Below are 21,309 nucleotides of genomic sequence, written 5' to 3'. Positions count from 1 at the left end.
TTTGTTTGTTGGTATGTTCTTAATTACTGAGTCAATATCCTTACTAGTAATTAATTGGTCTATTGAGATTTTCTGTTTCTTCATGATTTAGTCTTGGAAGACTGTATGTTTCTAGGTATTTATCTTTTTCCTCTACGTTGTTTGTTTAGTTGGTGTATAATTGTTCATATGAGTTTCCTATGATCTTTTGTCTGTTGTACGTTGTAACATCTCATTTCTGACTTTATTTGAGCTCTGTTTTTCTTGGTGAGACTAGCTAAAGGTTTGTCAATTTTGTTTATCTTTTCAAAGAACCAATTCGTAGTTTCATTGACCTTTTCTATTGTCTTTTTAGTCTCTATTTCATTTATCGCTATTAATTTCCCTCTTAGAACTGCTTTTGCTGCATCCTATAGAGTTTGGAATTTCTATTTTTATTTGTCTCAAGGTATTTTTTGTTTTCCTCTTTGATTTCTTTGTTGACCCATTGGTTGTTCAGTAGCATGTTGTTGAATCTTCACATAATTTGTGATTTTTCCAGTTTTCCAGTAATTGATTTCTAGTTTCATACTGTTGTGTTTAGAAAAGATGCTTGATATGATTTCAGTCTTCTTAAATTTACTGAGACTTGTTTTGTGGCCTAACATGTGATTTATCTTGGAGAATGTTCCTTGTGCACTTGAGAATGTGTATTCTGCTACTTTTGGGTGGAATGTTTTGAATATATATGTGGTTTAGGGCTGATGCTTCATTATTGATTTTCTGTCTGGATGTTCTATCCATTAATGTAAGTGGGGTCTTAAAGTCCCCTACTAGTACTGTATTGCTGTCAATTTATCCCTTTAGGTCAGTTAATATTTGCTTTATTTAGGTGTGCCTCTCTTGGGTGTATAAATATTTACAAATGTTATATCTTCTTGTTGGATTGATCCTTTTATCAATATGTAATGCTCTTCTTTGTCTTTTTTTACAGTTTTTGTTTTAAAGTCTATTTTGCCCAATAAAAGTACAGCCACCCCAGATTTCTTTTTGCTTTCATTTGCAGGGACTGTCTTTTCCATCCCTTCACTTTCAGTTTGTGTCCTTCCATCTGAAGTGAGTCTCTTGTAGGCAGCATGTAGATGAGTCTTGGTTTTTCATCTGTTCCGCCACTCTGTCTTTTGATTGGAGAATTTAGTCTATTTACACTTAAAGTAATTGTTGAGAGGTATACACTTATTGCTATTTTGTTAATTGCTTTTTGTAGTTCCTCTGTTTTTCTCTTTTTTCGCTTCCCTTGTGGTTTGATGACATTCCTCAGTGTTATATTTAGATTCCTTTCTCATTATCTTTTGTGTAGGTTTTTGCTATGTAGTTAATCACAAGGTTCACTATATGACAGCCTATATATATAACAGTCTATTTTAAGTTGATAGCAACTTAAGTGTATTCTAAAAACTGTATTTTTATTCCCTCCTCCTACGTTTTGTTTTTGATGTGATATTTTACATATTTCTATTTTGTATATCCCTTAATCAAATCTGGTGTAGTTAATTGTACTATTGGTTTGGCCAAAAAGTTCATTCAGGTTCTTCTGAAAGATGTTGCAGAAAACTCCAAACGAACTTTTTGGCCAACCCAATCCTTTTGTCTTTTAACCTTTATATTAGCTTTGTAAGTGGTTGATCTAGCTTTACCTTTATATTGCCTTTATCAGTGACATTTTGACTTTCATGTTTTCTTGTTGCTAGCTAGGGGTTTTTCTTTTTCTCTTAAAGAAGTCCATTTAACATTCCTGTAAGGCTGGTTCAGTGGTGATAAACGCCTTTAGCTTTTGCTTGTTTGAAAACTCTTTTATCTTTCCTTCAATTGTTTTCTTTTTTTAAAATTCATTTCAGTTGACATAGGACTATTCAAATGTTCTTTCCTTTGTATTTATCTATGTTTATTTTATTTATTTTTTGGCTGCATTGGGTCTTCGTTGCTGTGCGTGGGCTTTCTCTAGTTGCGGCGAGTGGGGGCTACTCTTCATTGCGGTGGGCGGGCTTCTCATTGTGGTGGCTTCTCTTGTCACGGAGCATGGGCTCTAGGCATGCAAGCTTCAGTAGTTGTGGTGTGCGGGCTCAGTAGTTGTGGCTTGTGGGCTCTAGAGCGCAGGTGCAGTAGCTGCAACACATGGGCTTAGTTGCTCCGCGGCATGTGGGATCTTCCTGGACCAGTCTCAACCACTGTGCCACCAGGGAAGCCCGATCTCCTTCAATTCTGATTAACCTTGCTGGGTAGAGTATTCTTGGTTGGAAGTTTTTTCCTTTTAGCACTTTGAATGCATTGTGCCACTCCCTTCTGGCCTGCAGTTTCTGTTGAAAAATCAGCTGATAGTCTTATGGGGGTTCCATGGTGCATAACAAGTTGTTTTTCTCTTGCTGCTTTTAAGATTCTCTCTTTATCTGTAACTTTTATCATTTTAGTTATAGTGTGTCTTGGTGTGTGTCTCTTTGGGTTCATTGTATTTGGAATCCTCTGGGCTGTGGGAGAGTCCCATGGGACTGTAATTGTAAACTGTGCTGACCTCCAGACCAGGAGACCTGGAGGTGCTCCCCAGGCAACAGTTACAAAAATCAGGACTTCAGATGAGTGTATAAGCCCCTTGGAAGGTACCAGCGAGCTGTGGTGAGGCTAAGAGAGGGTGCAAGGGTTATGCCTCCCTGCCTACATTCCAGGTGCGCCTCTGTAGCCTCTAGGTGTGTGGCAAATCTAAGCCCGTCCCTCAAGTTGAAGCTCTAGGACAAGTAAATGGGCCCTTTTGTGCAGGTGGGCTGGGGGTGTGTTCCAGTCTGTTGTCTGTGCAGTGCCCTGGGTGTGGTAGCCTTCCCAGAACCGTCTTTCTGATTGTTACAGTCCTGTGGGGGCCTCAGAACTCATGCCCTCCCGGGCCAGGGGATCAACGGATAGCCCCTGTGTGGACCACGTTCATCTGCTGGCTTTTGCAAGGCTGCAGGAGAGAGGGTTGAGTATGGGACACACCTGCAGCTTTAGTGATGCAGGTGAAGAGCCCTGGGGTGGGGCACTCCTGTGACTTCAGTGAGACTGTGCGCCCACCTCCACTAGCAAGGTATAGGTAGAGTGAACAAAGGGAAAAATGGTGCTTCATTCCCAAAGGAAGTCCCACCTGTCTCTGCCCCTCCAGCAGAAGCTTTAAGATTAGCAAATGGGGGGTTTCCCTGGTGGCGCAGTGCTTGGGAGTCCGTCTGCCGATGCAGGGGACACGGGTCCGTGCCCCGGTCCGGGAGGATCCCACATGCCGCGGAGCGGCTGGGCCCGTGAGCCATGGCCGCTGAGCCTGCACGTCCAGAGCCCTGTGCTCCGCAATGGGAGAGGCCACAGCAGTGAGAGGCCCGCATACCGCTAAAAAAAAAGATTAGCAAATGGGTCTCCTTCACATGCAGTCCAGGCACTTCTTAAACTGCTGCCTCTGCGCTGGGTCCTAGGACCAGTGAGACCCTCAGAAGGAGTATCTCAGATCCCTATACTCGCCAGGTCCCTGGGACATAAGCCCCCCCTTGGTTTCCAAGCCAGACAGTTTGGGGGCCTCGTTTCTCTGGCGCTGATCCCAAGGTCTGGGGTGCCTGGTGTGAGGCTCAAACCTCTCGCTCCTCAGGGAATAGCTCTGGACCTTTGAGACTCCTCCCTGTTGAGGGTCGCCTGGCCGGGGGTGGGGATTTTGGTGAGACTCTGTGTCTGCCTCTCCTACCCATCTCCGTGTGGCCCTTTTGCCTCTTGTTGTGGAGAAGCTGCTCGGCTACTGCTGTTCTTTTTCAGCAGCGCTCGTTCTATATGTAGCTGTAGTTTTGGTGAGTCCATGGGGGGAGGTGGGTCCAGGAACTTTCTATGCTGACATCTTGGATTGCCCCCATCCCCCCAATCTGAGTAGGTTCAAGCTCTGTGACCTGGTTTTGTGCTGACGTGACACGGTTTCTGGCTCCTCGGCAGCCCCAGCTACTGGTTTTGAAGGAACGTGTCATTTGTCCAGCGTGTTAAGACCGTGCTTCCTCCAAATTTAAGCAGTGGTAACCGGACACAAAGGAAGTAGTTTTGAAACCTGTGAGATCAGGCTTGGCATTTCCCTTAAGGTATTCCTTGGATCTCTGAAACTGACAGAGGTAGATTAGGAATCCCAGAGGGTCTCTGGACCCCACGGTTCTGGTGTTGGACGGTTTCTCTGATAGAACTTTCTAACAAGGGACCCTGGGGAGGTGGCGAGCTGTGAGGTTTCCAGGTGCACAAGATCCAGGTGGCTTTTAAAACCCACACCTATACGGAAGTTGAAAATGCGTGTGGACGTTACTTGTGGGCTCCCTGAGTACACTTCCTGAGCTCAGCCATGACGGAGTTGGCATCTGTCGTGCACGTGATGCTTACGGAAACACCCTCTGGCAGCCACACGGCCACACGCAGCTCCCACTCTGCTTTCTCACGGACTCATTGCTTTAGTACAGACGGTTGAGCATCAGAAAGTTCCTTGCCTTTCATTGAGTTTTGTTTTTTCACTTAATTTGCACACGCGCACTCTTTTTCAGATTCTTTTCCATTATAGGTTATTGCAAGATACTGAATACGGTTCCCTGCGCTCTACAGTAAATCATTGTTTATCTATTTTATATATACTGTAGTGGTGTGTATCTGTTAATCCCGAAATCTCAATTCATCCCTCCCCCTCCTTTCCCTTTTGGAACCATAGGTTTGTCTTCTATGTCTGTGAGTCTGTTTCTGTTTTATAAATAAGTTCATTTGTATTATCTTTTGAGATTCCACATATAAGTGATATCATATCTGTCTTTCTCTGACTTACTTCACTTAGTATGATCATCTCTAGGTCCATCCATGTTGCTGCAAATGGTATTTCATTCTTCTTTATGGCTAATATTCCAGTGCGTGTGTGTGTACACACACACATACACACCACATCTTCTTTATCCATTCATCTACTGATGGACATCTAGGTTACTTCCATGTCTTCTTGGCTATTGTAAATAGTGCTGCTGTGAACGTTGGGGGTCGCATGTATCTTTTCGAATTATAATTTTGTCTTTTCCAGATATATATGCCAAGGGTAGGACTGCTGGATCATGTGGTAACTCTAGTTTTAGGTTAAGGAACCTCCATAGTGAGTCTAGCAATTTACATTCCTTACTTACCTATATTTAATATTTGAATTTTTGATGCAGTTAAAAAAAAAGTCTTAAGAATGCAGACAACCTAAAACCTCTATTTAAATGCATCAATTTGACAGGGCCATGAAGATCCACAATACATTTAGGCACTTTTCATTTAAATAGATTTAATTTTAACAAATATTTACTTTCCACCCTCATGAATAACATTTTGATTAAAGGTGGAACAAACACACTAGTGGGGAAAAAAGCTTAACTCACTAATTAGGAAGTATACTGAGGATTACAGGTTTGAATTTGTGTGCCCCAAAGAGTGATGTCTTATTTCCCTGATGGGAGGTGGAAAAACCAAACGAAGCACACCAGCCTCTGGCCTCAAACACCCGCCTTGTGCAGAGAGCGCTGGAACTCTGCAGGGTCAAACAGGAGGCAGAGGGCTTTGTCAGATCACTTACAAAGGTGATGCATCTCGGGAAGCAAAGAAGCCCTAAGCCCAAGGCCTCACAGGTTTTGAAGAGCTCAGTTCATTGGCTCCATGGTGACTACAACACTGTTTAGCAAATAGAAGAGAAATATTCCAGATGATTTGATACCAAATTAGGTGATGGAGGGATGAACAGTATTCTAGAAGATTACTGAATCAGGAGTTTTCACTGAAAATTGCTAAATCTGTTAAGTATTCGTCATTTCACTCAGCTAATTACACTAATTGGACATCCAGAAGACCATTTCCTGGAAGAACATTAGGTTCATTAGGAAGAAGCATCAAAACAAGCTACCAAGAATGACACATCAGAATTGGTAAATTAACACAAACAAATGAGGCATTGGAGGCTTCCTGTAAAGACAGCACACTGTGGGTGGAGCTGCTAGCACAGTTCTGCTCCTCCTGGAAACTCTGGGATTCAGGAAATACGTTGTTGGACTTGCAGAGCAGCTCCCCAAAAGGTGTCCCTGCTGGTCTGGATCCACATTAACTGACGTTCTTAAAATGCTGAATCTAATAATGTTCGAACAAAGGTTAACTTATCACAGGATCCAAAAATGATAGTTTACATCTAATAACTTAGGTAGTACTGACGTCAGCTACATCAGAAGTGATACCAGGCACATTTGATTTGGTGAAAGACAGCTTAGGCTAGATGAAAGTCTGTTCTTTGTATCGGGATCCTGAGTTGAAAATGTCACTTGAGGGTTTTGCAAAATATGAAAAGTGTAGTATATAAACCTCCTGAGAAATGTTTTGTGAAATTTAAAGATTGCACTGAGCTTTTTAAAAGAGAAAAGCTAGGTGCTTAAGATCCCTAGTGTCGTCCAAATTGTTAAGCCACTAAAATGGGATTTATGGTCCCAGCATCCAGTACTTGCTGCAGCTCAGGTGATTTTCTTATAGTAGATATGAGACACAAGTTGGATACTTTGTTTGGTTTTCCTATCAATGACTTGGTTATCCTGGAATTCCTAATTAATCCAATGCCAAGTCTGTTCCCTTAGAAATTGATTGCTGTTTCTAGCCTACATGGAGGGGTAGAAGGGGGGGCACTGTATGCTTTTCCAAGAAGAAAACATATTGGAAAATGGTATTATTTTGATGACTGGTGTCAACTGTGTGAAGGCCAAATTGTGTTGAAAGCAGTCCATGTACTCTTCTGCCAGAGAGAAGCAACTTTCAGTGGAACTGGCTTTTTCCCTCCACAAGCATCCCATTTAGAAAGTGCTGAGGTAGCGGTGATGACGACAGTGTTACAGGGAATGAGGATGTGCACCAACTAATGAAAGTGCCTGAAGCCGTCAGGAGGGTGTCGTGCTTGTGTCTATTGAAGCAATGTACTTACCCACCAGTCACACAGACATGTGAGATTGGGAGCTTCAGGATAACCAAATACAGATCCTTCATCCAGTTTTTAACACGTGCAGGAATTTGAAGTGAGACACGGTGAAAGCTTTAATAGAACTGTCTCTCAATCCACTTACAGTCTTGAATTATGAATTACACATATATTGGAATGTAAAATGTTACATTTATAAAAGCTCAAATATCTCATTTTAAAAGGTTGAAAGTACATTTTAAAGGTGGTATACGCTCAGTGTTTACTGTTTTTCCTTATGCACTGTATCTTACATTTCTGGTAGGAATAGATAGCAGCATGAGTGTTTCCCAGTGAGCGCCAAGACTCCACTGTCCCGTGTCCAGTCCGGATGCTGGTGCTTTCTGTGTGCAGGGACTGGAGAGAGGTTGGCTGGCCTTTCTGGCTCCTTGTCACTGTTGGCACTTGACCTGGCTCCTTTCTGGACACTCACCCACCCCTTGAATTAATCGTTCCTCTCTGTGCTCTCATGATATTTGTGTGTATTGGTTCTTCTGTTAGAGCATCTTCTTAGAGTGACTTGTGTACATGTTTCTGTTTGATATGCTGAGCTCTTTGAGGATAGGGACCCAGTATCCGCTAGACATCCCAGCGGCTATTACTTGGGAAGCCATTTCTATCGTGACTGCCCCACGTGCCATCCAGGGTTTGTAATTTTCCTCCTATTCAGTTTGAGTGGATTCTCACATGTGCCACCTAATACAATGTTTTGGGTGAAGTTGGAAAAAAAACGACTCAATAACTTTGTTAAAAAAAAGAAGGACCAACAGAAAAAAACGAAAGATACCACCCCAAACAGCCTCCCACCTTCCAAACCCCAGGAACCTGCTTCCCAAGTAGGAAGGAGGGTAGATTAATCAAGGCTTTGGTGCCATCTTGTGGATATTTGTTGGATCACAACAGAATTTTGCCTTTGATTTACTCTGTGAATGGCTATTAAGTTTCAACCTTTTAAAAATGAGGATCCTTCATCTGCAATCCCTTTTATAATTTTGGTAACAGCTTTACTGATCTGTAATCCACATACCATACATTTCAAGGTGTACAGTCTAATGTTTTTTAGTATATCCAGTTACACAACCACCATCACAATTTTAGAACATTTTCACACCAAAAAGCAAGCCTGTGCCCTTTAGCTCTTGTCCCCGGTCCACACATTTCCCGCCCCTGCCTCCTGTCTGTAGGTACGCCTGTCTGGACTTTTCATACCATATGAAGTCATGCCGTACGTGCCCTTTTGTGTCCTCGCTGCTTTCTCTTAGTATGTCTTCAGGGCTCGCCCGTGGTGTGGCATGTCGGTGCTTACTCCTTTTCCCCCAATTTATTCAGTCATCACTTGATGAACATTTGGGTTTGTTTCACTTTTTTGGCTCTTTGGAACTGCTGTGAACATTTGTGTACAGGTTCTGAGTGGATGTGTTTCCATTTCCCTTTGATATACACCTAGGAGTGGAATTTCTGGGTAGAAATGGCACCTTTTTGATGATCCGCAGACCTTTCCGAAATGGCTATACCATTTTATATTCCCACCAGCAGTGTGTGAGGGTTCTGGTGTAATTGTATTTTTGTATATTTCAAGAACACACATAATGGTAACATGCTTTCACTTAAGCTTTTTTCAGTTTTTGTTAGAAGTTATGTAAGTATAGCAGTATGTGCTAATTACTGGGAAAAAAACCCCCTCAGTTTAAAGCAATTACTTGTTAATTCACCATCCAGAAATCTAAGTGTATTTATTTCTAGAATTCCATGTGTGCATGTATATACTTACATTTAGTTTGACAAAATGGGATTTTACCACGCATACACTTTTCTAGGTCAGTATCAGCATTGTCCTGGTGAACCTGTGTATCATTACATCTACAGACATCTGGGAAAAGGCGTTACTGGTGTGTGATGTTTTCTTGAAGTACACAGGGTTCACAGACCCTGGAAGACCCTGCGGCCATCAGGCTGGGCTCCTAGCTTCACCTTTAGTTTTCTTACCTCAAAGCTAAATTACTGTCAGTTTTGGTTAAGACACAATTTCCTCAATTTAATTTTAAAAAATTTTATTTTATTTTTAAAAGCACTCACTGAAAATGACCGAGACAGCCAGTCACCATTGAAGAATCCTCTGTTGTCGACGTCAAGACCCCTGGTTTTTGGCAAGTCCAATGGTACATACCTCTTTTCATTATCTTCCGTCAGGCACACCACTGCAATGGTTAAGGGCAACGGATTTCACGGCTCTTCTTAGAAGCAGACTAATCTATTCCCTCCCGCCTGGGAGTTAACACGAGACCACTGCTTTCAGAGGCCAGAAACCTTCCAAACTGCCTTCAACGCCCCACCACTTTATTCCTCTTCGTCTTTCAGGGCTCCCCTTGTAGCAAGAGTAACTCGGCCACCGTCATCTATTTGTGGCCACTTTCTGTAAAGCAAGACTTCTGGTCTCTGCTTTTCAGTTTGTATATACGGCACTTGCTTAGTGGAATTCCTCCTCCCCTCACCATTCCTTTCTGCCTAGTTTCCTTCTGCTCTCAGGGAACTTACTTAGACTAAAGTGTATATTGTCTCCTTTGTCTCAAGGTGATGCAGTTGATTATCAGAAACAGCTGAAGCAGATGATTAAAGATTTAGCCAAAGAGAAAGACAAGACCGAGAAGGAGTTGCCCAAAATGAGCCAGGTATGGACTGTATTCTGTGCAGAGGGTTCACCATTTTGCCGAGCGACCGGTTCAGACGTAGGCTTTTTAATGCAGCTGCACCCCCTCCCCCGTTACCTCCAGAGCTCTAATCAAAGAAAGGCCCTTTATAACTTCTGGGAGCTGAACACTGTGAGGTTTAAATGGGAAATGTTTAAACTGTGATCCATTCAGCTGTCCAGATACCCAGAGCTCTTCAGGAGGCTGCCACACACTTCACATTCTTTGAAGTTTTTTTTTTTTTTTACTTTTAATAAGAGAATTTTAAAAACTTGGCTGCACGTGGGATCTTCGTTGTGGCACGTGGAATCTGGTTCCCTGACCAGGGATCGAACCTGGGCCCCCCTGCATTGGGAGTGTGGAGTCTCTTCAGGGACTTCCTGCACTGGACCGCCAGGGGAGTCCCTGAAGTTTTTATACCAAATTCATTTACCAGGTTGTGATGCAGATTTATGCCCTAGAGTGATGGAAGCTATTTGGGGGAACGTGTATACAGCATTCTTCATGTAATAGTGTACTCCTTCTGGTTTCCTGAAAATCACTGACTACATATTATACTGTCCTGATAAGGCCTCAAGTTGAAAACGTCCCTTTATTATAGGACTCAAACCCCTTTAGCAGCATTGTTTTGTTTTGTTTTGTTTTTCCCACAAAACAAAGCGTTGCTCAACTCTGTTGAGTTGCTTTCAAATATTCTACTCTTTGGATATAAGGTCGTTAAATCTCAGTGTTGTCAGTCATACCTCAGTTAACAATCAGGGATGTTTCTCCCAGGTCATTAAACACTAAATTAGTAGCTCAACCTTTTTCGTGTTCCTGGAGTAACTGTGCAGCTAAGTTCCACCTGCTGGTACCTCTATCACACGACATAAAGATTCTGTTTGGGCAGGAGTATGTGTGAAGCTTGACAAGGCATCAGGCATCACTGTTCTACTTCATTTAATGGCCTTCAGTTGCTGCTTGGCATTCCCAGCAGATTACCAAATCATAATCTCATTCAATCTTAACATTTAGGCTGTTTCCAACCTTTTGCTATAATAAACCCTAGCCTAAACGTCCTTATAAACAAATCTCTGTGCACAGCTTTGAATACATTAGTTGTCTTGCTGGGTTAAAGGGTCCAACACTTCCGTATAGACAGCAACAAGTCTACACGTGTGCTGAAATCCCTGGACTATTAATGGTGTGTCTTCAGTATGATGGAAGGGCAGAGAATACCTCTTATTTTCTGCCTTCAAAAAGTACTATGCGGTTTTTTCCCAAAGAACTAGGTATTAAGTTTGAAAAAAGCCCACGATATGCTTCTATTCTTGTTACGCTGCTACATGCAGACTTATTTTTTCTCAATTCCAGAGAGAATTTATCCAGTTCTGTAAAACACTGTACAGTATGTTCCACGAAGATCCAGAAGAAAATGATTTGTATCAAGCCATCGCCACGGTAACCACTTTGCTGCTGCAGATCGGGAAGTGGGGCAGCGGGGCAGCAGCTCTGGAAGCTGCTCCCAGGAAGCAGGGGAGGAGCCGCAGGCTCCGGTTCCTTCTCCTGAGCAGGACTCCGTGTTTGTAGACACCCACAATGGGAAGAGCCCCCGAGAGTCCCAGGCATTTCCTGAAGCGGCACAAGGGGACTGGACTGTCTCCCTTGAACATATTTTAGCTTCACTTCTGACTGAACAGTCACTAGTCAACTTTTTTGAAAAGCCACTGGACATTAAATCCAAACTTGAAAATGCCAAGATCAATCAGTACAGCCTCAAAACTTGTGAAATGAACCGCCAATCACAGCCTGAACTCAAGCTGAGTAGCCCGTAGCAGGACAGCGGTTGGCTTGAGACGAGTCTCCATACCAAAGCACAGTCCAGGTTTGTGGGTTGTCAGCCCATAAATCTAGGTTTGTCTAGTTCATTGTGAGTACACTTTACAAGCTGGGCATCTGGATAAGCAACCTGACAGCCACAACTGTGGCGGGGGGTGGGGAACTGATGCAACCCTCCAGCGTTCCTATCTGTTCTTTAAGAGAATTCAGTTGGACACTGTCATTGCTAGAGTGTCTCACATCAGTTCCCTTGATGCTATGACTTGCAACTTCACTGTTACCAGATTTGCTGTAAAGGGCACTTCTGCTGTGATGCTAGTATTTTGTTCTCAGATGGAATATAAGAAAGTCAAATGTATGATACTAACCCAGAGAGGAGAAAAGCCCAAGCACTCATCCTTCACTTCACGTGGGCGGGATTGAGAATCAAGTTCACTTTCAAGATTTAAGAGCCACTATCTGTGCAATTGTATTTGGCTTTTTTGCACTAATTTCGTTTCAATGCTGGTAATTGAAACCATTTTAATATATTGGTTGTATTCACTTTGTGTCCTTCCAAAAAATGTGTACAAACCACGCTTTCAATGTTGGCCTCCAAGTTTTTTTAATAAGAAATTTTTGTATTGACTTGGTCTGTTTATATCTATCTTTACTTATTTCAGCGTCTGAGGTCTGGACTGCGCCAGTGAATGGATAACCTGGAGGTCCCTCTGCCCACCATGTTCCCGGCGGATAGTACACTACACTGCAGGTAGCCCCCAACCCACTACTGTCATCACCAGGGCTTCAAAAGGGGACCTCTTTCTGGCATTTTATTCGTATCAGTGGTACAAGCACTGATGAAATATGATCCCTGCAACACCCTGCTTTCAGGCCCAATTTAGCAGACTCTGTTAGCAACCTTTTAAGAAAGGTTACCCCTGAGCTTTTAACTCCATGTAAACCAGGACTAAAAACACCTCACGGGGCCACCACAAGTAAGTGAGCTAAAAAGGAACTGTACGTACTTCATTAAATCTAAGAGTATCCAAAGTGTACCATTTTAGCATGTTAAAAGTGGCAATTAAGTTCTACATGCCAGTGCCTGGAAAAATGTTATCTTAGAATTCACAAAACACACCTGTAAAAGCATTAACATCATACCCCCAGTGTCCCAACCACCTGAACAGCCATTACCAAGCCAGGATGCATTTCAAAAGCACCTTAGAACACCTGCCTAGGCCCTGTGCAAATATCCAGAAACTCCAGGGAATGGGGAGAAGGGGCCCAGGCACAGCAGTTAGGAAACACTCTCCAAACGCTCCTGTAACTGGGAACTGCTTTAAAATAAATAGACAAGCCCATTTTACCTGCAACTAGAAAAGGAAAATCAAGATGCGAAGGCAGCTCTGTAACTTTATTGGATAATCAGCAGTTAGTTCTCATCCACATTAACTGTCTGTAGATCTGCAAAAGAAGACAGCCCGTCACCTTCCACACCCACACACCCTGTCCCATACTTTCACACCCCAAGAACCTTTTCTTCAAGGGTTTAGGTAAATGTTACTATTCCACGTGACCTTTCACAACCCAGATAACAAGACCTATTCTGTATCCTTCTGCATTTTCCCACACCATGACACAATTTAAAAAAGGTTTACCGATTATGCCTGTAGCTTATATATCCCTACTGGAAGGATGCCAGGGATATGGGTGCACAGTATTTGAACAAATGAATTCAGGTTATAAAAAGGCTGAGGACTTAAACTAACAGCTTTGTGGGATGAAGTAGAACTTACTTTTGAAAGTGGTGACAGGTACATAGGTAACCAACGTATAGAGCTTGTTTGGTGAATCTTCATCCTCGTTCCGTTTTCTGGACAACCGCACACGGATACGGTATGGGACATTCCTGAAAAAGAGAGAACGCTGGTGTCAGGACGTAATAGTGTCAGTAGGCAGCCACCACTGCCACGCTGGGGCAGCACTGACCCTGCAGGCTATACCGAGCACGTGCAACTGTTGAAGGTTCAGCTACCCCCCTCCCACACAGCTCCTCCTCCGGGCTCGGCCAACCTCTCAGCAGCATTGCAAGTGACTGCATCCCCACCTTTTCTTGATCCAAGGACAGAAGGTGTCCTGAAACTTCTCTCGGCTCAGTGCCATACCACTCCTCCCCTATCTCAAGGGAGCTCACAGGCACCAATGCCAGCCTACTGCAGGCTGAATCTCAGGTCCCTGTCACCGCCTCGGACCCCAATGTTACACGACACCCCCCGCCCCCCCCCCCCCCCATCTTAACACATCACCTAGTCCCCCGCCAGCTCCACGCCCCGTGGCCGGTCCCACTTCCACCGTCCTCCACAGCAAAACCAGCCCCCCTGCTTATAAAAGCAGGTCTTAACCTCGGCACTACTGATACTTGGGCTGGATACTTGCTTTTTGCGTGTGTGTGGGTAGCCTGCCTTGTGCGCGGTACCCACGTTTAGCAGAATCTTTGGCCCGTGACCACCCCCCACTACTGACAACCAAAACGCCCCCGCCCCCCCAGCAACTCTGCTCCAGCGGCTTCCCAGTCGTCCAGACAGAAATCCAAACTCTGTGCCACCACCTACAAGATCTGTCCCCTGCCTAACTCTCCATCCCCACTGTTCTCAAGCCGTACAACCCTGCTCCACCTTCACCAACCTCTGTCCCCAAGTCACTGAAGTTTGTTCTCGCTTTGCATGATTGCTCTTACCTGACCCTCACACTGCTGGCTCCTACGTCGTTTGGGTCTCAGTTCAAAGGCTTCCCTGCAGATACTAACCCCACTCTCTGAGTCAGTTATTTATACCTCCACGTGCATTAGCTAGTGGAATTGTGAAAGTTCATCTTATAACACAGACAACTTGAGTACCTTATTCTTTGGCCCAGACAGCCTTGTTGAGCCTGGTGTCAATGCGTACATCTGGAGTTCCCATCTCCTTCATGGCAATTTCCGTATTTCTTTGAGTGCCCGAGGGGCACGCTTCTTGAAAACCCCTGAGATTCAAACATAATCAATTAAGTACAAAATTAAATGAAATACACAATATACCATGTCCTATTTTCATAAAACAAATCTAAACTAAACCTTGAACAGGGCAGGAACAATTCTTCCTCCACCACTATGTAATGCCCAGCAACTACTATAATACTTGGGACACAAGAGACACACAATCTACTTTCAGTCACGTAGAGCAAGGACTCTGTATACGATCCTTAAGAGATGCTAATATACACACTGGCCAACCCTTTCCTGATAAAACAAAAACACCCCAAGGTCTGCCAGGGAGAGTATAATCTAAGAATGATGTTAGAATATGCTTGAACATAAAGAACACAGACGTAAATACCGTGTCCTCGGGTCAAAACATTATTAAATTATTTGCCACATCTTAAGACATCGGATTTAACGGTTCATTATTAACTGGTCTATGCTTAAAGAGCAGGGGCCTGAAATGTACCAATTCCCTCTCAAGAAACACGATGAGGGCAACAGTTAATGCTCCGGATCTCTCGGCATGTGTTAGGCACCACCATTAACCTGTTGTTTGATGAGGATACATAAATTCCTTTGAATTTCATGCTTTCAGTTAAATACAAAACGTGAAAAAGCCAAAGTTTACTACCGGCTGAAATGGTCAAGCATTTGGATAAGCAAAGGTTATTCCAAGTCGGGCAGAGACGGAAGCTTAAAGGGTGTCCTCCCCCGCCCCAGGACTGTGAATGTCAGAAGGAGCCACGTCAGTTACCACGTCCCCCTTGCTCCCTCTGCTCTACCCCTCACCAGCCTCCTTGAATCCATCAAGCAAGGCTCACTTCAATATTTAACCACCTAGAAATACAAGGCACTAGAGAGAACAGCAGTTAGGTTTAACAGACAAAAGCCCGTTTCCCACGTAGCCTTCGCAGTTGACACATGGAGTATGTCAGATGGTATCAAGCGCCACAGAGAAAAATAAACCAGGGAAAAGGGAGCATTAGAGAAGGAAGGGGGCTGCAGGTTTCAAGTAAGATGGCCACTGAGACACTGAGGTCCAGACCCAAAGGTGACGAGGGCAACCATTTATCTACTAATAGAAAAAGCATCACGGCAGGGGAAAAAAGGTAAAACTAAAACCAAACTGCGAGCTTGAATCAGGTACTTGCCTGCTTTGATTAGGAAAGAAAGTGACCAACCCATGTGGAATCATGGCAAGAACTTTGGCTTCTCATCTGAGCTAAGATGGGAAGCCAGTGGGGGCCTTGAGAACAGCCCGGGTGTCTGGGGCTGGAAGAGGGAGCAGGAGCTGGAGCCGCTAACTGCAACCATCAAGAGAACGCTGGTGGGACCAGTGCGATCAGACTGGGGAAGGCCGAGCCAAGAAGACACACTCACTTGCCGCGAAGGCCACAGGGAAATGGGAAGGTCGGGGGTGGAGATGGACGCTAGGAGTTTGGTGTGGGGCCATGTAAAATTTTTGAGATACCCATTTAAACACCCAAGTATACAGGTTAATAGCAGCTTGGATACGCGAGACCCTAAAGCTAGTCGCTGTTACCAAGCATAGTTAAGAGGGGCTGAGCCCTGGACTCAACGTTAAGAGGACGGGCTGTGAGTAACAACAGACTAGACTGGGGAGGGGCAGCAGCTGCGGAAGCACGAAAACCACCACTGTGGGAACTTTGGAAGTAAAACGAAGAATGAACAAAGAACTGTCAACTGCTGCCCATCAAGTATGACCGAAGGTTTTAGTTCCGTGAGGGTCTTCACTTAGGGCTCTTATAACAAAGCACAAAATGCCTGAAAAACCTGCCCACCCACAATGCCTCACACCCACTCTTCGAATGTCCGCTCACTGTGTGGCCTCCAAAACACCACCCCTTTCACCTTGTGACTCACTTTCCACCTGCAACTTTCCACCATTTTGTATCTGGATGCTATCTAACTTCCCCTACTAAGTAAACTAGGAAGGCAGGCCCTCTGCTTCCTGTTGAATCCACAGAGCCCCAGACACAGTAAGTGCCTAATATGCTCCCCAAATGAATATACGCGCGCCCCTCAAATTAAGGGGTGAGGGGAAGAGAACGTGGTTACCAGCAGCATCTATGCACAAAAAGGCACGGGACTTCTGACCCAAAAGCCTCGAGACCCCACGTACACGACACTCCTCGGCTCACACACGGGCCCAACGCGGACGCTGCTGCACGCTGAGCTCCCTCACAACATGCGCCGTCCAGGTACGAGGCTGCCCGAGCACGCGCAGGAAATTCTGCTCCACGGACCGGCGCCCGAAGAGAGTATTCTGCGGTGCAACGTGTGCTATCAGAAACACCCCAAGCAACAGTATTCAAGAAGAGGTCTGCTCTCCATTATCACTAGTAAGCACCATGTGCAGAAAAAAGGGAAAGCCTCGCTAAGCTTGAGAACAGGAAACAACCAAACCCGAGACGAAAACCAAGAACCAGCACGTTCCCCAATCGTTCCCAGTGTGCTCGCACCTCACCACATCCACAACCGCCAGGTGTCGCCGGCACGAACACTGCCCTATAACCCCACCGATACGCTCTCTGCTGGTCCCTCCAGCAGCTGCGCTGCGGCACTACAGCTTTACCGATGTCACTACGCATCTGTGGAGGTCAGCGAGCTAAAGGAAGCCCAGCGGAGTGTTCGTATTCCGGGCCGGCACAAGCTTTAGGTAACTGGTTACCTTTACTAAGGCCTAGACACATCGAAGAAGCTTGCTTCCCCTCATATACACATCTTTCACCCTTCAGGCCTGCCAAGGTATAACTGCGAAACAGTGAAAGGGTTTTTAATCATTACCGTATTTCTCCAAGTTGGCTCTCCCAGCAACCTAATCTTGTCTAGGTATTAACCTCTGAGCATTACGCTTTAACCCCCGTAAGCCTTAAAACAGGGTCCACGGAATACAGACGAGCTTTTGAACAAATGCGTAATTCTAGACCACACAGCATCCAGACGACTAGACTGACCCCAGGGACAACCAGACCGCCATCTCGGGATCCCCCACCAGCAGCATCGACGACCACAGGGGTACTCACCACTCCATGGATGCGCTTGTGAATGTTGATGGTGTATTCTCTGGTCACCACCTCGTTGATGGCGGACCGGCCCTTCTTCTTCTCGCCGCCCTTCTTTCGCGGGAGCCATCTAAGCCCAGGCAACAAGGAGGCCTCAGAGCGAGTGGGACAAACCCAAGCCAAGTCCTCCCTCCCGGCCCGGCCTCACGCAGCCGCCCTCGGAGAGGGTCCGGCCAGGCCCCTGAAACCCCAGGTCTGGGCAAGCCAAGCCGGCACCCCGCGCAGCCCAAGCATCCGCGCCCCTTAGGTGCCCCCCGCCCCGGAAACCCTGCGGCCCGGGGTTCCCCTAAGCTTGGCCACTCTCTCTCCCAGTCTCCGGGAGCCCTTAAATGCAGCGCAGATTCCCGTACCGTCGGAACGCGGGGCCCCGGGCCGGGTGAGGAGAGCGCCCGCTGTCCTAGTCGACACAATCCGGGGCGAGGATGCCGCCGGATTCCTGTAGCCGGCACCGAGCACACACACTCACCTTGCTCGTCCGGGGTTAGAAAGGAAGACCGGGAGGGATTGTGGGAGAAGGAAAGCAAGGTCGCAAATACTACTTCCGGGTCACCTCGAGGCGGGTGGAGGGGGCGGGTGAGAGGAGGGAAGAGGCGAGGCTGTGACGTAAGCGGCGCGCGCCGGGAGGGAAAATCTAGCGGGCCTCGGGCGCGGGACCTGGAGCGTCGCGCTCTCGGCGCCTGCTTCCTGCCGCGCGACCCCGCCTCCTGCGTGCGAACGAGTGTGGGAGGGACTTGCGCCTTCGGTGTTACCCTTCAGAGGAAACGGGACCTTGGTACCCAGGTGGAGGAGAGCGTGGCGGAGAGGGAAGTCGCTCTTCTGTTTTTCCCACTCGCTCAGTGATTCGGCCAGCGGTGTCTGACCCTGTGTTCCCGGCTGGAGGCCCGGAGATGACTGACGCGGCTGCCGCCCTGGAGGGGCTCCGGTCGGGCAGAGCGGGCTCGCGAGAAGGGCGTCCTCGCTGCCCGGACCGGGGAGCCTCTCGGGGTTGGGTGGAGGGCCGCGATCAGCCGCAGCGGGACCTGGGCTAGGGGCGAGGAGGGGGGCAGAGCAGAGGCCTGCACAAGAAGTGTTTCGAAATCAAAATCGCCAGTTTGTAACTGACTATACGAGGTATCAATTTAGGAGACTGTTAGTAGTTGACAAAATCACCTCAAGAAAGGGAGAGTAAAATACTATATACAATCTATTATATTGGAGAAATCAATGTGATTTCACGACCTTAAAGAAATACCTGTTTTTCGCTCTATCACAACAAGATGGCCCAATAACAACAGAAGCAGCACTTTTATCCAACACCTGATGTAAGATACGTACCTTGAGAATGAAAAGGGAGGAACCTGACGCCAGGAGGTCGGGTGGGAGTTGACAGACTACAGAGCCAAGTCCCGCGTCCCCAGGCCACACCCACGGGTTCACAACTCGCGTTCTCTTTTGGAGGGGGCGAGGGCATGATAAGATCCTTAAACCTAGGGAGGTGTAAAAACTTGACTGGGTGAGTTATTGAAACCCTAGAACGGTCTGTTAAAACTGGAGCGCTGAGGTGTGAGGATGAGCGTGTTGTAAAATACAGACGCGTTGAATCTGTGATGTTCACATTTTGCAACCAGTTTTGATGTAAAGATAGATATATATATATATATATATATATATATATATATATATATATAGTTCTATTTTGTGGATCCTTTTAGAACTTTTAACAAAGCTTCTGTATCAGACTTGAGATTTTAATTCTTACAAGGGTTATTTGTAATCTCTTTTCATAATCGGGGAAATTTGGGGGGTAAATTCCTAAATATTGACTCATTTGTTGTTTAAGTAGCATGTGATCAATAAGGGAAATGTTGACTATTTAATGGTTAAAAGAATGCTCTAATCGATGAATTTATAAGATTAGTCAGTTGGACATTAAATAACTTAGTTAGTGGTGACTGTCTCTCCACGTACAAAAATCCCCTCTGACAGAAAGGAATTTACCAGCATGGAGGATAAAGTTTTTCAGTTTATGTCAATGGGTGGGGTCGTGGCTCCACTGAAAGAGGTGGGGACTTCGGGAGCGGCAGATGGCTTTAAAGGAAGTTGAGCCACATACTGAATTAAATTCAGGACCTTTTAAGTGTGTATAAAGTGGTAACCCAATATTGGAGTATATATTTTAAGGCCTGTATTATTTCAGTGAATGTGCTGCTGGGTTACCCTGCTTCTCCCATAACTGGACCTTGGCTGGTTAGGGAATAATCCTACAGGAAATTTTTTTTTCTTTCTGATGAGCTTTTTCACCCGGAAAAATAAAGCTGCTTCACAGATACCATAAGGCTGTATATTTCAGCTATTAACCATGTTATGCATACAGAAGTATGCTGTCATTTGTACTGTCGCACATAGGCATAGTATGAAATTCATACGTCTGTGTCCAAAAAGCCACATATGTCATGTCTCTGGAGGATCCAAATTAGTTATTTGTCTAGGTTATTAAGGGATGACTTTAAAACCTTCAGGCTTCCCATAAAGTGAAGAGAGAAACTGAAGCAATTTTCTACCCAACACCCACATTTTACCAGATAATTTTGGCAAGAGTCCAACATGTCATCACTTAGAATGATCTCACAGTCGATCAGTTCACCGTGTTGCCTGTATAAACAAAAATTTTTAATTAATTTAATGGACGTTAGTTGCCATTAGAGACAGAAGATACTACATTTTAATTGAGTTAGTTTAACATATTCTAAAACTTGGTGTATTCCAGAGTTCACATTTCAGTCACTTCTCAAGAGCCAAGATGTTACAGTTCTCCAAATAGAAAGGTCATGGCTTTTCTCGAAACAGAACAGGATGGCAAAACAGTCTTTTAATGAGCAAAATTAAATGAATCAGAAGCTAAGGGGTTAAACTTCCCCTGATGCTATGTGGCTTTACAGAATTATTACCCAACAAGAGTTTTCTGAGTTTATCCAGACTCTGAACATGTGTAAGGTTTAAGCAGTACTAAATTAAATTAATAGCGTGACATACTCCACCCTTTTCTAATGGCTTCCAGCTAGAAAATCCTAGGAAAACAAATACGCTGTTTCCATTAAAAAAGTTGTTCTACTCAGAAGTGCAGATTCTGACAGCCAATTAAAATACAAATTCTTTTACAGAAAAATCAGATCTGTAAACCTTTGAATTTACAAAACAGTTAATCACAAAATAGGTAATCCAGTGTCACAGAGACTTTTTGTTTTAAAACGAGGGTTCCTTTAAAGAGTAAATGATCCTAATACATGCAAAATATTTAGACTTACCTGTTTTCAGAATACTGCAGTTGTGTGAATAATAAAACTCCTTTTGATGTATTTACCTGGCAGCCTCTGATGCCACTGAAAACTGATCCTGGCCAGAGAACGGAGAGGAGTTTCCCCTATCTTGCAGGGAAGCAGGTAGAAGCACAGAACTCCAATGATGGAGCAAGGAAAGGAACTCAGCTCTCTTGGGCCAATGCTTGTAGAAAGGGCTCTGCTGAGCATGGCCATGTCAGTGATTCTCAATCACGGTGTGCCAGGGCACCCTCACTCCAGCGTGCTGAAGCCTCACGGGGAAGGGGGGGATTGTCTGCTATTGCTGTATCTCCCCCGTCCACATGACGTGGGCACACATCTCCCACACAGACACACAAACCCTGCGCAAGTGCTAGCAGGCAGAGCCCATGCAACTCCAGCCCAGGTGAGTTTAACTATGGGC

The 21,309-nt window shown here is 45.1% G+C and overlaps 1 protein-coding gene and 1 long non-coding RNA gene across 2 annotated transcripts in view; one reads left to right on the top strand and one right to left on the bottom strand.

Annotated features, from left to right (window-relative positions):
- TBC1D8 (TBC1 domain family member 8) overlaps positions 1-12,129 on the top strand; it is a 125,229-nt gene extending 113,100 nt beyond the window's left edge. The window contains 4 exon segments of the mRNA XM_032653018.1: positions 9,067-9,156; positions 9,569-9,666; positions 11,038-11,149; positions 11,152-12,129. Coding sequence (XP_032508909.1) covers positions 9,067-9,156; positions 9,569-9,666; positions 11,038-11,149; positions 11,152-11,498 — 647 coding nt within the window. The 3' untranslated portion in view covers positions 11,499-12,129.
- Positions 12,130-12,877: 748 nt separating this feature from the next.
- Positions 12,878-18,162, bottom strand: LOC116764415. Its single transcript, XR_004352876.1, has 5 exons — positions 18,056-18,162; positions 17,551-17,659; positions 14,381-14,505; positions 13,281-13,393; positions 12,878-12,948 (listed from the first exon to the last, which is right to left on the bottom strand). It is a non-coding gene; the product is annotated as an uncharacterized LOC116764415 (long non-coding RNA).
- Positions 18,163-21,309: the final 3,147 nt, after the last annotated feature.

The sequence above is a fragment of the Phocoena sinus genome, chromosome 13 (assembly GCF_008692025.1).
Source record: "Phocoena sinus isolate mPhoSin1 chromosome 13, mPhoSin1.pri, whole genome shotgun sequence".
NCBI classification, from domain to species: Eukaryota; Metazoa; Chordata; class Mammalia; order Artiodactyla; family Phocoenidae; genus Phocoena; species Phocoena sinus.
Note: the sequence above shows the minus strand (reverse complement) of the source record. Positions and strands in the feature narration are given on the sequence as shown.